At 47.3% G+C, this 13,202-nt stretch overlaps 2 protein-coding genes across 4 annotated transcripts in view; one reads left to right on the forward strand and one right to left on the reverse strand.

Moving 5' to 3' along the window:
* Window positions 1-1,731: 1,731 nt before the first annotated feature.
* plk4 (polo-like kinase 4) lies at window positions 1,732-8,745 on the forward strand. Its single transcript, XM_080480877.1, has 15 exons — window positions 1,732-1,930; window positions 2,685-2,780; window positions 3,076-3,171; window positions 3,899-4,013; window positions 4,102-5,071; window positions 5,150-5,238; window positions 5,964-6,289; window positions 6,389-6,493; window positions 6,579-6,681; window positions 6,755-6,904; window positions 6,983-7,211; window positions 7,288-7,384; window positions 8,002-8,124; window positions 8,204-8,310; window positions 8,415-8,745. Exons 1-15 carry the CDS (start codon window positions 1,901-1,903, stop codon window positions 8,533-8,535), a joined length of 2,757 nt encoding a protein of 918 aa, XP_080337003.1. The 5' UTR covers window positions 1,732-1,900; the 3' UTR covers window positions 8,536-8,745.
* Window positions 8,746-9,530: 785 nt separating this feature from the next.
* The window catches only part of LOC308119349 (inositol-tetrakisphosphate 1-kinase-like), a 34,855-nt gene continuing 31,183 nt past the window's right edge, over window positions 9,531-13,202 (reverse strand). The window contains exons 9-12 of one of the 3 annotated variants that reach the window (XR_013935946.1): window positions 12,114-12,181; window positions 11,867-12,029; window positions 11,067-11,666; window positions 9,532-10,846 (exon numbers count right to left, since the gene is read on the reverse strand). Coding sequence is in view for 2 of the 3 variants with exons in the window: in XM_080479299.1 (XP_080335425.1) it covers window positions 11,416-11,666; window positions 11,867-12,181 (566 nt within the window). In the remaining variant the exon portion in view is untranslated. Of the gene's footprint in view, window positions 11,667-11,866; window positions 12,182-13,202 lie in introns of all 3 variants that reach the window. The other 2 variants (XM_080479300.1, XM_080479299.1) reach the window with 2 other exon arrangements.

Raw genomic sequence — 13,202 nt, forward strand, 5'->3', positions numbered from 1 at the left:
GACTTGATGTTTTTAATGGTGAGATTATAATTCTGGATAAAGCAAATTAAATAAATTATTACATGAACTAACCATTGTGAGTAAATACAAACCTAACAATGAGATTTATACCCAGCCTATTGTGACACTATCCACTGTTCCATGAGCTGAGCCACCGGGAGCATGTAGATGTTAAATTAAAGGGGCCCAAGGATAGAGCCTTGAGGAACCCCACAAGTGATTTTAATTTGCTCAGATTCATAATTTTCTATCGACACAAAATAATTGGGATTTTGCAAGTACGGGTTAAACCAACTTAGTGAAGTGCCAGAAATTCCCAACCATTTTTCCAGTGGGTCCAGCAGGATGTTGTGGTCAACTGTGTCCAAAGCAGCACTAAGATCCAGACTCTGGAAGTGTCACTGCTCATGTAGATGTCATTTAATAAGAGCTGTTTCAGTGCTGTGGTTTGACCTAAATCCAGATTGGAAAACATTTAGCTCAATGTTTTGTGCCATAAAAGCATTAAGTTGTGTAAAAACGTACCTTTTCAACAATCTTACTTAAGAAAGGTTTGATATGGGCCTGTAATTACTAATAACTGAAGCATCCAGATGTTGCTAGATTTTGAGAAAGTTTTCTCATTAATGTGCTGTGTACTAGTTAATATTCACAATATAATCTTTATAATGCACATGTACATATTAGCAGAGGTGAAAGAAACTAATCAAAAACACAATGCTGCAAATCAATTAGTATTTAGGTATTTGTCCTTTTAGGAGTATTCTTTCCAGTGATTCTATTTTGTTGAACTTCTCAGTATGTCTGTATGTTTTAGAATTACATTAAGTTCATAAAGTATGTAGAAAAATAATATGAAATTGAAAGCACATACATACACAAGCTTGAAATAGATTGCATAGTTTAAACACTTAAAAATACAAATATTATGTTGTCTTAAAGCTATTTTGTTCTTTTGTGGCCGTTTCTGGAAGCATTTTAAAGCTATGTTGTTGTTTTGTGGCTGTTCTGGCAGCTTTCTAAAAAAGAATTACCTTATTCATAATAACACATGGTCAACAGGAGAGGCATTCAGTGAACAATGACAATTTTACATGAACAGTACAACAGTACAAGGGGAAAGAAAGAGAAAAAGAAGAAAGAAAAGTCACATTTCATGTGCAGGTGTTTGATTTCACATAAATATATTCCGTATAGTACATATTTCTAATGTTTTAATTGCCTTTAGTTTAACTTGAGCAAATGTAATGTTTGAACTTCTTATGAAAAGCATTAAAGCAGCTTCTTTTTTCAAGGATATTTGAATAAAAGTGAGTGTAATACTTTGACATCAGGAATAAAAGATTTATGAGTTAAGTAGAATTGCTTTTTAACATACGCCTCTCAAAAAGTCCAAGCCATATCATTATGAATGATATCAAACAAAATGACTGTCAAATGAATAAATGTTTTAGTTCATTCATTACAAAAGTTTTTAAATCGTCTTTTTAAATCTGTCTTTTATATACGTTTTTGCCGCATCAATTTTATTGACAAGTTCAAAAGATGTTTTCTTAACTATATTAAACCTTTTTCCTTGGAACATCCTCCACAAACCTACTCCAATGTATGAATCAACACACGCTAAAGTTGTAAACGAGCTTTTTCATTCATGATCGCCGCTGAAGCCGCCCTGTCAGCGTCTGTGCGTGCGCACGTTGTAGGGGGGCGTGGTTCCGTCTCGTTGTTGTCGTGTGACGTCAGCGCGTAGTAACGGGCGGATATTTTCAAAATGGAAGAAATGGCAAAGTTTTGGAGGGGAACGATGGAGCGACATTTCTCCGAGCTCTGACGGCTCCCGTCACGACCGAAGGCCGATTCTACGAACCCGCATGCGTCCGCGAGGGCAGAGCCTCCGACGATGAGTCTTTCAATCGGCGACAAAATCGAGGTGAGTCGTTGCGGTGACGCGTGCGAGCGAGGCTAGCTGTTAGCTTTAGCTGTTTACACACAATAACGGGCTAAAGTGAATTAAACACGTAGTTTGATGTTTGTATGTTAGAGTTTTCTTCATAAACTCCATTGTATAGGTAGTACTGTGCTGGTAAGCCACGATAGTAGGCTTATAGGACTTTAATTTTTTAGTTTTAATGTGTATAATAGTCTTCTATTGTTTAGTATTAGTCAGTCAGTGTTGTCCTGGGATCTGTCCTGTCCTGCGGGGATCTGTCCTCTCCCGTGGGGGATCTGTCCTCTCCTGGGGGATCTGTCCTCTCCTGGGACCGTGTTGTCCCTCCTCACTGCTTCAGTTTGGAAAGCCAACATGCTGCCTGGAAACAGCCGCAGCGGGAAGAGAGCCGGGATAATGAGAGGTTTTGGTTGGGCCCCACACAGTGTCAGGTGTTGCTGGCTTGTTTGACAGTTAACGCTCTTGTTTCTGGGAGGATTTCGTGTTGCCAGTGGTCGGATTGTCCGTTTCCACTCAGCATCCAGCATGTCGCAGGCCAGAGGGATGATGTTTGATCAACTTATCCAGTATTTCTTTCAAAATCTGTCTGCGGAGAGTGACAGTGATGGGAGTTTATGTTATACTCAGGAGCTGAGCATTGAGGTGCCTTTGCTGTTAAAGATCCAGACTGAGAAGGTGAAGTCAAACTCATATTTTTACTAAAATAATAAAAACTGTTTTATTTGTCTGCACGCAGGATTTTAAAGTCCTCACCCTCCTTGGCAAAGGCTCGTTTGCATGTGTCTACAGAGCGAAATCGGTGAAGACTGGACTGGAGGTTGCGATCAAAACGGTAAGACTGATTCTATCTTTCTCAGTAATGCTGGATAATTAAAGCAAGCTTCAGTTGTAATACACACGTTGGAGTCGCAAGCTGTCACCAGACTGACAGTTAAAGTCTGCTCCTGATTCGTTGGGTGATTGGACCTGAGTTGCCTCCCATGGGCTGCTGGTGGTCCCTCGACTCCTCACCAGCGGGATGCTGGTAGTTGACTGTCTTTGTGGTTGACAGATTGCCCCCCGCGCGGCCGCGCTGTACCAGATTACATGTTGAGGTGTGTAATTATCCCCGTTGTTCCCACCTGCAGATTGACAAAAAAGCCATGCATAAAGCCGGCATGGTCCAGCGGGTGACGAACGAGGTGGAGATTCAGTGCCGGCTGAAGCATCCTTCAATACTGGAGGTACATTCTGAGGACGACTCGTTGTTTGTTCACTGTGTTTGCTCACTTTAATATTCATGTTTTCTGTCTACTGGTGCATGTGAATCGGTCAGCTGTGCACACACAATCACAGCTATTAGCGATGCGTTACAGTCTAGTGCTTGATTCAGACATGAAGACAAACCGCAGAGCCTTTCTCAGTTGTGTTTGAGTCCGCAGCACGTATCGGCTTTCTGGATTGTTGTCATGGTTATGCAAAGCGTTACAACAAGCTTTCCCCTGCCTGTGCTTTGTTCGCCGTTTGGACCCTCCAATTTTGGTTCCACTTCACTCATCGTCGGTCTGGTTAATCTTCAGCTCTGGAGATTAACCAGGCGACCCGGCAGCGGCATCTGAAAAAAGAAAAATGAAATTATTGTGAAAAAGGTTAATTGAATCTAAAGAGTAAAACTTCCAATATCTTATATTTATTACACATAAACACTTTTTTTTTTTGTAACCTGATCTTCAGTATTATCAAAAATAAAGTGTTTCGAAAGATTCTAATGTTAAATAATATCTGAGGTTTTATCAAGTTCATTTATTTTACTGTAAAAAAATAACAATTAACAGATGATAAACTTGTCTGAGATATTTCAGTTTGTCGGGGTTCACTTTAACAATTCAATCACATGTCGATGAACGTTTGCTGAACTTGTATTGATTGTGAATATTACTGAATTAATCCCTGATCTTGTGCTTTTCAAAGCTTTATAACTACTTTGAAGACAGCAACTACGTGTATCTGGTGTTGGAAATGTGCCACAATGGAGAGATGAGTCGCTACCTGAAAGAACGGACCAAGCCTTTCTCAGAAGAAGAAGGTCAGGACCCAGACTTTCTTCAGCTCAATGTGAAGCTCCAGTTTTCTGACTTGTGTGATTTAACTGTACCGTTGCTGTCGCCCCACAGCGAGACACTTCATGCATCAGATCGTGAAAGGAATGTTGTATTTACACACTCACGGGATCCTGCATCGAGATCTGACCCTGTCCAACCTCCTCCTGACCAGCAACATGAACATTAAGATCGCCGACTTCGGCCTGGCCACGCAGCTCAAGCTCCCAAACGAAAAGCACTTCACCATGTGCGGGACGCCCAACTACATCTCCCCCGAGGTGGCCACGCACAGCGCCCACGGCCTGGAGTCGGACGTCTGGTCGCTCGGCTGCATGTTCTACGCCTTCCTGATGGGCCGGCCCCCCTTCGACACGGACACGGTGAAGCACACGCTGTCCAAGGTGGTTCTGGGAGAGTACGACATGCCCGGCCACATTTCGCTGGAGGCTCAGGATCTGATCCACCAGCTGCTGCAGAAAGACCCGGCGCAGCGGCCCAGCCTGTCCGCCGTCCTGGACCACCCCTTCATGACGCAGAGCCTGCTGGTCAGGACCAAGGAGGTCGGCCTCGGGGACGAAGGCTCCATAGACAGCGGCATCGCCACCATCTCCACGGCCTGCACCTCGTCCACCTCGGCCAGCAGCGGCAGCCGCCTGCAGCGGCGAGCCCGACACGTGATCGGCTCCACCCTGCCCAACCGCATGGCGTCCATCGCGACGAACCCGCGGCAGCCCGGGAACATTTGTTTTGAGGACGGGGACCAGTGGCAGCACCAGCATCCGGCGGACAGATGCCCCAGAGAGCCTCGGGGCCGCGGGCGTCACGGCGGGCAGCCTCAGTCCCGCTGCCTGCGGAGGGCGCACTCCTCGGACCGCTCCGGCTCTGCGGCGGGTCAGAGCTCGGGACACGGCGAGCTGGGCAGGTGCCACTCCGAGGAGAGTCTGGCTGCCGCAGAACAGCCGCTCTTCCCCAGAAACTGCGCTCAGCATCCATTTTTAGAACAGAGGAGACTCCCGTCTCCTCCAGTCAAACAGTCAGCACAGTAAGTCGCCAAACTCTTCCTGATCTTGAGTTTTTAAAAAAAAGACTTGAGACCAACAGTTTCCTCTCCCTCTTTCAGTCCCGGTTATTTCTCCACGGAGACGCCACATCTACCAAACCTGCAGTTTCCAGATCTTGACGGCGTCTCGAATTGGCTCAATAACGAAGGTAAAACCAGTTTTTCTTTCAGTCAGCAGAGCGTTCAAATCCAGAAAAATCGTTTTTATTAAAAAGTATCTCCGTAGTTGAGAAGAAAGTACAAATGTTTGAGGTGTGAACGCAGTTTGATCTGTTCTGGAGGCGGCTGTGTCTCATTCAGAGGAAAGCATCCGTGTGAGACGACGTACGAAAATGTCAAAATGTCTAAACTTAAATTTTTCACACTCGGTTGTAACCTGCAGTGAAACCTCTTCTGATTTTTCTGTCTGGAGCCTCGAAACACGTTGAGCCTTCTAAAGCGTCTCACACACTGCAGGATTCAAACACCAACAGAAACATTATCTTGTGTTTGAATTTCAATTTAAGATTGAGACAGGACAGAATTGTGACAGGAAGAGGAGCTTTTTAACCATTTTACTCTTTAAAGGTTTTGCTTGTTTTTGTTCTTCTATTTAAAAAAAATTCCCATTATTTCTCATTTTTCCCCCCAAAATTCTTGTGGTTTTAACAATTTTTTTCACATTTTATTTATTGTGCCTTTTTAATCCATTAGATAAAAGTCATTTTTGAAAAGGACTTTAACTAAAATCAAATGTTTGTCTGGGTCTAATTTAGTGAAAGCTGCAGGGAGCCACATGTGGCCGATTCACTGCTTCTATTACTTCCCCCCAAAAGAGCAAATTATTTCATGTATTTTTACAAGTTCAAGTGTTTTGTACTCGTGTGTGTCTCAGGTTCGGGTCCGCGGCCAGCCGACGGCAGCTCTCACAGCAGCGCCGGCAGCTTCCACAGCAGCCGAGGACCTTTAGGCATCCACAACTCGTGGACGGACCGACCGCCGAGCCGAGGCGCCAACCAGCACCTCCTGCACCCGCAGCCCCCCTCCGGCCAGGACCCCTACAGGGAGAACGCACCCGGAGACGACTTTCATCCTCTGCATGGCAGAGAGCTGAAGCTTCCTGCCGCCGCAGACCGGCAGAGGAAAACCCTGAGAGACGTGGTCCCGCCTCTCTGCGCCTCCAGGCTGAAGACCATCAGACAGAAGACCAAGAACGCCGTCGTAAGATGTTGCTCACGTTTCTGTCTGCCTCGCCGAATAGCTCTTGGTTGTCGCGGAGCAGGAAGAACTGAAGCTCCGTTGGTTTTCTCTCTGCTGCAGGTGAGCATCCTGGACTCGGGGGAAGTGTGCATGGAGCTGCTGAAGTCTGTGAGCGGTCAGGAGAGAGTCAAAGAAGTTCTGCGGATCTCCTGCGATGGATCGATGGTACGATCAACCGCCGTGTCTCCGAGCATCGCTCAGTAAACTGCTGCGACTTCACTCCAGTTTCTCTTGTTCTCACCTGCTGCAGGTGACCATCTACCAGCCCAATGACGGGAAAGGCTTCCCGGTGCTGGACTGTCCTCCGGCGCCTCCGGAAGATATTCTCATCTGTAGCTACGAGGACCTCCCAGGTATTACACTCTCCGCCTCGCCGCGGCAGAATGCTGTCCGTTTACACGTCATAACGCAGTTTGTCTGTTGCAGAGAAGTACTGGAAGAAGTACCAGTATGCTTCCAAGTTTGTGCAGCTTGTGAAGTCCAAAACCCCCAAAGTGACTCTCTACACCAAGTTGGCCAAAGTGATGCTGATGGAGAATTCTCCCAGCGCAGACCTGGAGGTCTGCTTCTACGACGGTGAGTCAGAGGCCTGAGCGGCGGCGCCGGTTTGTTTTTTGTGTGCGAGCGCTGACGCGGAGCCGCTCCGTCCCGCAGGAGCAAAGACGCACAAGTCCTCGGAGCTGCTGCGGGTGGTGGAGAAGAGCGGCAAGTCGTACACGGTGAAGGGCGAGGTGGGCCTGAGCGGCCTGAGCCCGGAGAGCCGGCAGTACGTGGAGCTGTCCGACCAGGGCCACGGCATGTGCCTGTCGCTGGAGGCCGCCATCGCCGCCGAGGAGCAGCGCAGCAGCAAGAAGGTCAACTTCTTCCCCATCACCATCGGCAGGTGAGAGTCGAGCCGCGGCGGGTTGCGTGAACAAACGCCGCCACGCGACACACTGACCCGATGTGATCGTCCGCAGGAGACCGGCCAGCTCGGACCCCTCGCCGCCTCTGCCCCCCGACCCCGCGCCTCCCGATGCTGCGTCTCCTCCTAAACCTCCTCACATCACTCCGTCGGTAAGTGTTCGCTGGGTTTTGTTTACCCAGAAGCCTCCAGTGGTCAGACACGCCCACTCTCACGAACGGAGACGCGCAGGACGCTACGAGGTCAGCTTCACCTTCAGAGGCGTCAGAATGGAGTCTTGTGAATAACGACAACGTTTCAGAGGAAATGTGTGTTTCTGGCGCTCGCGGACGACTTTCTTGAATTTTCTGCAGGTATTGATGGGCCGTTTGTCTGCGGCGCGGGACGAGCCACGCCCTGGAAATCTAGCAGAGGAAAAATATGTTTTCTTCAAAACAAAAACTCCTTCCGCTCAGTTCCCGTTACTTGTATTATCATACTGCCCTAATAATACTGAAAAAGTATCCATAAAGTACCAGTAAATGCGAGAAAGTGTCAGTAAAAAAAGAAAAAACTGGCTCAAAGGATAGTAATTATTGGTCCATTTATTACCAGAATGATTCAGAAAAAACAGTGGTGAACTGCTTCCTGGGAAAAGATTCACATTATCTGCTTTAAAGATGAAACTGCTTCTCCATCCTCACACACACACACACACACTGCGGCTCTGCGTCCCCACTCGGCGTTTGATGAAAATGTGACCCGATCTTTGTTCGGCTCTTCCTTCCAGATGATTTCCTACGACGGCTCAGACTTCACGTCGGCCAGTCTGAGTAAGAAGAACTCGCCGCTGCAGAGCTCAGGGAAGGTCGTCAAGTCCATATTCGTGCCCAACGTGGGCTGGGCCTCTCAGGTAGCACACGGAGCGAGGAACGCTGTCGACAGGAAGTAGATCCACCGTGGTTTAACTGTGTGTGTGTCTGTGTGCGCAGCTGACCAGCGGAGAAGTGTGGGTGCAGTTTAACGACGGCTCTCAGCTGGTGGTCCAGGCCGGCGTTTCCTGCATCAGCTACACGTCTCCGGACGGCAGAATCACCAGGTAGCATCAGGAACCTCCTCCAGCTCCGCAGCAGATTGAAGGTCGTCGATCCCGTCGTTTGCTACGTCGACTCAAGTCTCACGTCGCGTTTCTGTCGCCTGCAGGTACAAGGAGAACGAGAAGCTCCCGGAGCTCGTCAAGGAGAAGCTCCACTGTCTGTCCACCATCTTGGGCCTGTTGGCCAACCCGGCGGCTCGCCAGCTCCACGCTCCGCATCACTGCTGATCCTCCTCCTCCTCCTGCTGTAAATACTTTGTATCTGGGTTGTTTTTTACTTGTACAGAAGACTTGAGATTATGAGAAGATATTTTTGTTATTTTAATAAGCTACTCCCTGTGTATAGAGTGTGAAATAGTTTGTCCTGTTTCTGTGTCCATGAGTTGTCCCGCCGACCAACGCTGTAGCAATAAACTGGAGGCCGGGTGGAGAAACTTCCGTCTGCCGACTGTTTCTTTACTCCAGAAATGAAAGTTCCTGCAGCTGGATTTCTCCAATAGAGAATCGTTACAGTACAGAAACCTCAAGTTTATTTAAAAAGTAATTCAGTTACTCGAACTGAGTCCAATCTGTGGTAGAAATAGTTAAAGTATCAAATGACTCGATGGGAATCAGTTCACTAATGTAGATGTGAATCAGGAATTGCAAATCAAAAAGTTTGAATATTTTATCATTTGGGATTACTGAGCAACTTCTGATTTTAAAAGTTGAAAAAACTCCATATTTAACTCCAAATAGAATATAAACATTGCTAAAGTTTTATGGAATATCTATTGACCAACATGTTCTAGAAAGGTGACAGGAGTGTTCGTGGAGTGATGCCTTTACGTCAAATAGAATAGAGGTATGTTCCATGAAAAACGGTAAGAACACAAACATCTGTGGTTCAAATTGAGACGTTTTGAACAACCAAAGTTAGAACATGCTTTTCCATCATATCACATCTGAACCGTTCTTACCTAATCAAATCAGTTTCTGGAATTAGAGAAATTTACATAGTTTCTGAGCTCATGCAGTATTTTTCATATCAGAGCTGAAGATTACACATCCAGGTTTGACCTTTAACCTCATAAATCATAGATTAAACACGAACAGGCTGTGCCTCTAAAAAGCTTTCAATCTGGTTGACTTTGCCCTTTAGTCTAATTCAAAGTGGAGAATGAACTTCTCTCTTTCACGGGATCTCACGTGCAGAAGACGAGCCGAGTGAAAAGCAGACGGGTTAGATTTCACGTTTATTTCGCCCTGTTTGAATTGGCCCTTTAATTTAAAAAAAAAAAAAAAAAAAGGTCACAAAATTGTGGATTCTTCTCGATTACAGAACTGATACAAAACAACACTGTACGGATGTAAAGCGTCAGCGCGGATACACGGACTGTACAAGACACCCAAAGACGAAAACACCGAGGCGGGTGACGGCCGGGGGAAGGCTCGGCCGTTTGGGAGCGCGGTGAGGAACGCGGGACGGGGCAGTGCAGCGGTGGGGGGGGGGGAGTCGGTCTCCTGATCCTCCCAGACTGGTCCGTACGCGGCGCCTGTCGCCACGTGTTCCCACTAGATGCTAGAGGGAAAGCACCGGTACCGGTACAGCCCCGCCCCGCCCCCGCCGCCCGGCCCGCCACCACCTGTTGCTCTCATCTTCAATGATATAAAAACACTTTCCCCATAAAATCTCAATAAAATAAAGTCGCTCTTAGTAGATGTCAGGACAAAGATATTAACAAAATTGGAGTTTAAAAAAAAAAAAAAATCTCACAGTGAACACTGGGAACAACAGCTGGACGCCTCCCGCCACCTCCCATTGGTTGAACACCGCCGCAGCCGCTGGAAGGAGCCGCGCGCGGCGGCAGCGGCGGCTCCTCACATTCATCCACACACACTTCACCTGCAGCGGAACGGAGTTCCTGATGAACGGAACGCGAAGGGAGGGAAGTTTGGGGGGAAAAAAAAGAAGGAACACTCAGGTTTACAAACAGGTTCTCAACGTGCGGGAGGATTTAAACACAAAGTAAATAAATAAGTCAAGTTTGTACTTGATAGTGTAGATGACACGTGAGGGAGAAATTGACTATTACTTAAAAATAATGTAATCACGGTTTTCTCCATCCTGAATTCTAGTTGAACTCTGGATTTTTTTTTTCTCACATTAAAATATCAATCCAGAGGGGATACAAGAAATAACTCTTCATTAAATCTGGTAAATCTGTATAATTTACATTACACCTACAACAAATTTGATTTTACAATCAAATTTTCACGGTCGCCCCACACTTTGAGAACCGCTGGATCCAGCAGGCGACAAACTGATAGAAGGACGAGAAGAAAGGAAGGAATTCTGAAAGGTTCTGGAATTTTCTCTGAAAACTTCCACACGCAGCGGGAATGTGACGGTCCATCTTCCTGCTCATCAGACAGCAGCTCTGTGCACGTCGCCGTGGCAACAATCACTCAAGGAAATGAAAGAATTGGTCACACGTTCATGTAGATTCTTCTTCTTCTTTTTTTTTTAACGTTTTCTCCCCGCGGGCGTCCGTCCGTCCTACAATCAAAGAAACTGATGGCACTCAGGAAAATAAACATCCGACATGTTTGTTCACACTCAAATCAACGGAGTAGTGTTCAAATGTCCACCTGACTTTGTGCAGACGAGTCAGTGGTTTCGACCAGAATACACACACACACACACACACACACTCACACACACAGCTACAGCATGTGTGTGTGAGTGTGTGAGAGAGAGAGAGAGTGTGAGTTCATACATTGCACATCTAGTGGCACGTTTTCTCCCTCGTCTGGACCCGTTCAGCACATCCACCTCACACAGGAGAGAAATCAAATCAGCGATTAGGTGAAAGTTCCCAAACGTTCACATTACAGTACTCGTTAAGTCTCATTAGACGAAACCAAAAATACAAAAAGGCAGAGAGAGAGAAGGAAAAAAAATAAACAGCTTACACCCAATCACCATCGTTTCCAATAACTATATAGGAAAAGTTTTCTGATTAGATATATTATCATTAACATCATATTTACTATGATTATTATTATTTATTATTGTCATCCGTTGTTTTGTTCGGGGGTGGAACGGCGTGGGGGAGGGGGGGTCAGTCACTGGGACGAGGCCTTGGTGGCTATCGTGGACACACAGTGCTGCTGGAAGTTGGGGGACATGGCCGAGTTGCAGCCCAGTCTCTGCAGCTCTTTTCCCCGCATGCTGCAGCCGGCGCTGGGCACCGTGGCGCTCACTGGCAGGCTGCGGGGCTGCTCGCCGCCGGGCGCCGGGTCGGCGCCGTGGCTCTGCAGCACGCTGCTGATGTGGTTCAGGAGGTCGTTGAAGAACTCCGGGACGCCCTCATAACCTGAAACACACAGGGAGGAACGACACGCTTTACAAGGGCCACTAGTGGGTGCTGTTGTTTTGTTTTTGACATGAAACCACGCAGACGTGCACAGAGAACATCACGCTGGAAACATTAAAGTTTTTTTGTGTTATAAGAAAAAAAATCGACATGTTTAGATTTCACTGGATGAACTCGTCCGGCCGCGGCTCTGCACCTACCAGGGAATGCGTTGATGTCGATGACGGCGTGCTGGCCCGTCTGGTTGTTGATGATGACGTCGATGCCGAACAGCGACACGTTGAGCTCCTGCCGCAGCAGCCTGGACAGCTCTCTGATGACGTCCTCGCTGGGCGGCGGGGAGACGCCCTCCACGTTCTCCCTCTGAGGGGAACAAATAGAAAAATCACTCAAAAGAGGGAAAAAATAAAGACGTGTTGTTTCTACTGAGTGACAGTTTGAACGTACCGAGGTCAAATCTGAGGAGGACTCGGGTTTGGAAACGTTGTGGCTGTTGAAGAAAATGGCTTTCCTGTCTGAAACAGAGAAGAAGAGACATCAGAAATAAATTTTTCTCAAAATGTCTTCATTCTGTCGACTGCAGGATGATCTTTTCTCCTCCTGTAGACGTCGTCTGATATCTGATGACTCGTCTTGTACCTGAGGCTGTTTCCTCACACTGCATCCAATAGGAATGCAGGACTATTTGGAGTCCCGCCCTCCACTGACGCAGCTGCACCTTCACAACACGGAGCCTGAATCTGATGTGCAGCGACAGTACAAACCGGATCACGCTGGCTGTGGTGTGTGGAAACATCCAGAACTAACAGAGAGAAACAAACTGTAGAGGACTAATTATAAACAAGTTTCACTGATTACCTTAAAAAAAAAAAAGAAAAAGAAAAAGAAAAAAAGTATTACAGTAAATAAACTAGGTTGGTGTGGTGAATGAGTAAAACGATCAGTGTTTGTTCCTCATGCTGGCCACTGGGGGGCAGTAGAGCTCCTAACACCCTTCAGCTCCACTGATTTCACCTGAAACTGAACCATGCGGATCCAGAGCGTGACCCGGCGTGTCACAGGATGATTCGTGACACACACTTCCGTCCGTTTGTTCTCACTGTAATGATTAACATTAGTGTGTGTGGGGGACGGACGGAGGGGGACGGAGGGGGACGGATGGACGGACAGTAGATTCTGAATAAATAATCCCCCGGGCTTTCAGAGGGTCGCTCTCATGACATTTTCCCCACCTTGCTCTGTGCGGTCGGCGCGGCCGTGCGGGACAATGACCCACACAGGCGCATCGCAGTGGTTTGCATTTGCTGCTTTCTGTGTCTTTTTCTTTTCTGTCCCGTCCCGCCACTCAGCATTCCCGGCTGAAAGCAACTGTTCCCTCCGCGCCCTTACACAAAGCCGGCGAAACGCTTTGCATGAGCGCTGCATTGCATGCAAATACTCCGGCGCATTCAAAGCCAGGTCACGGTCCGGGCGTACAAAACAACTCGTCTGGTTTGTTTTCTGCCGCGTGCGCCGGCCGTACTGATCGCACGCCGC

Source organism: Lipophrys pholis (genome assembly GCF_963383615.2).
Source record: "Lipophrys pholis genome assembly, chromosome: 14".
NCBI classification, from domain to species: Eukaryota; Metazoa; Chordata; class Actinopteri; order Blenniiformes; family Blenniidae; genus Lipophrys; species Lipophrys pholis.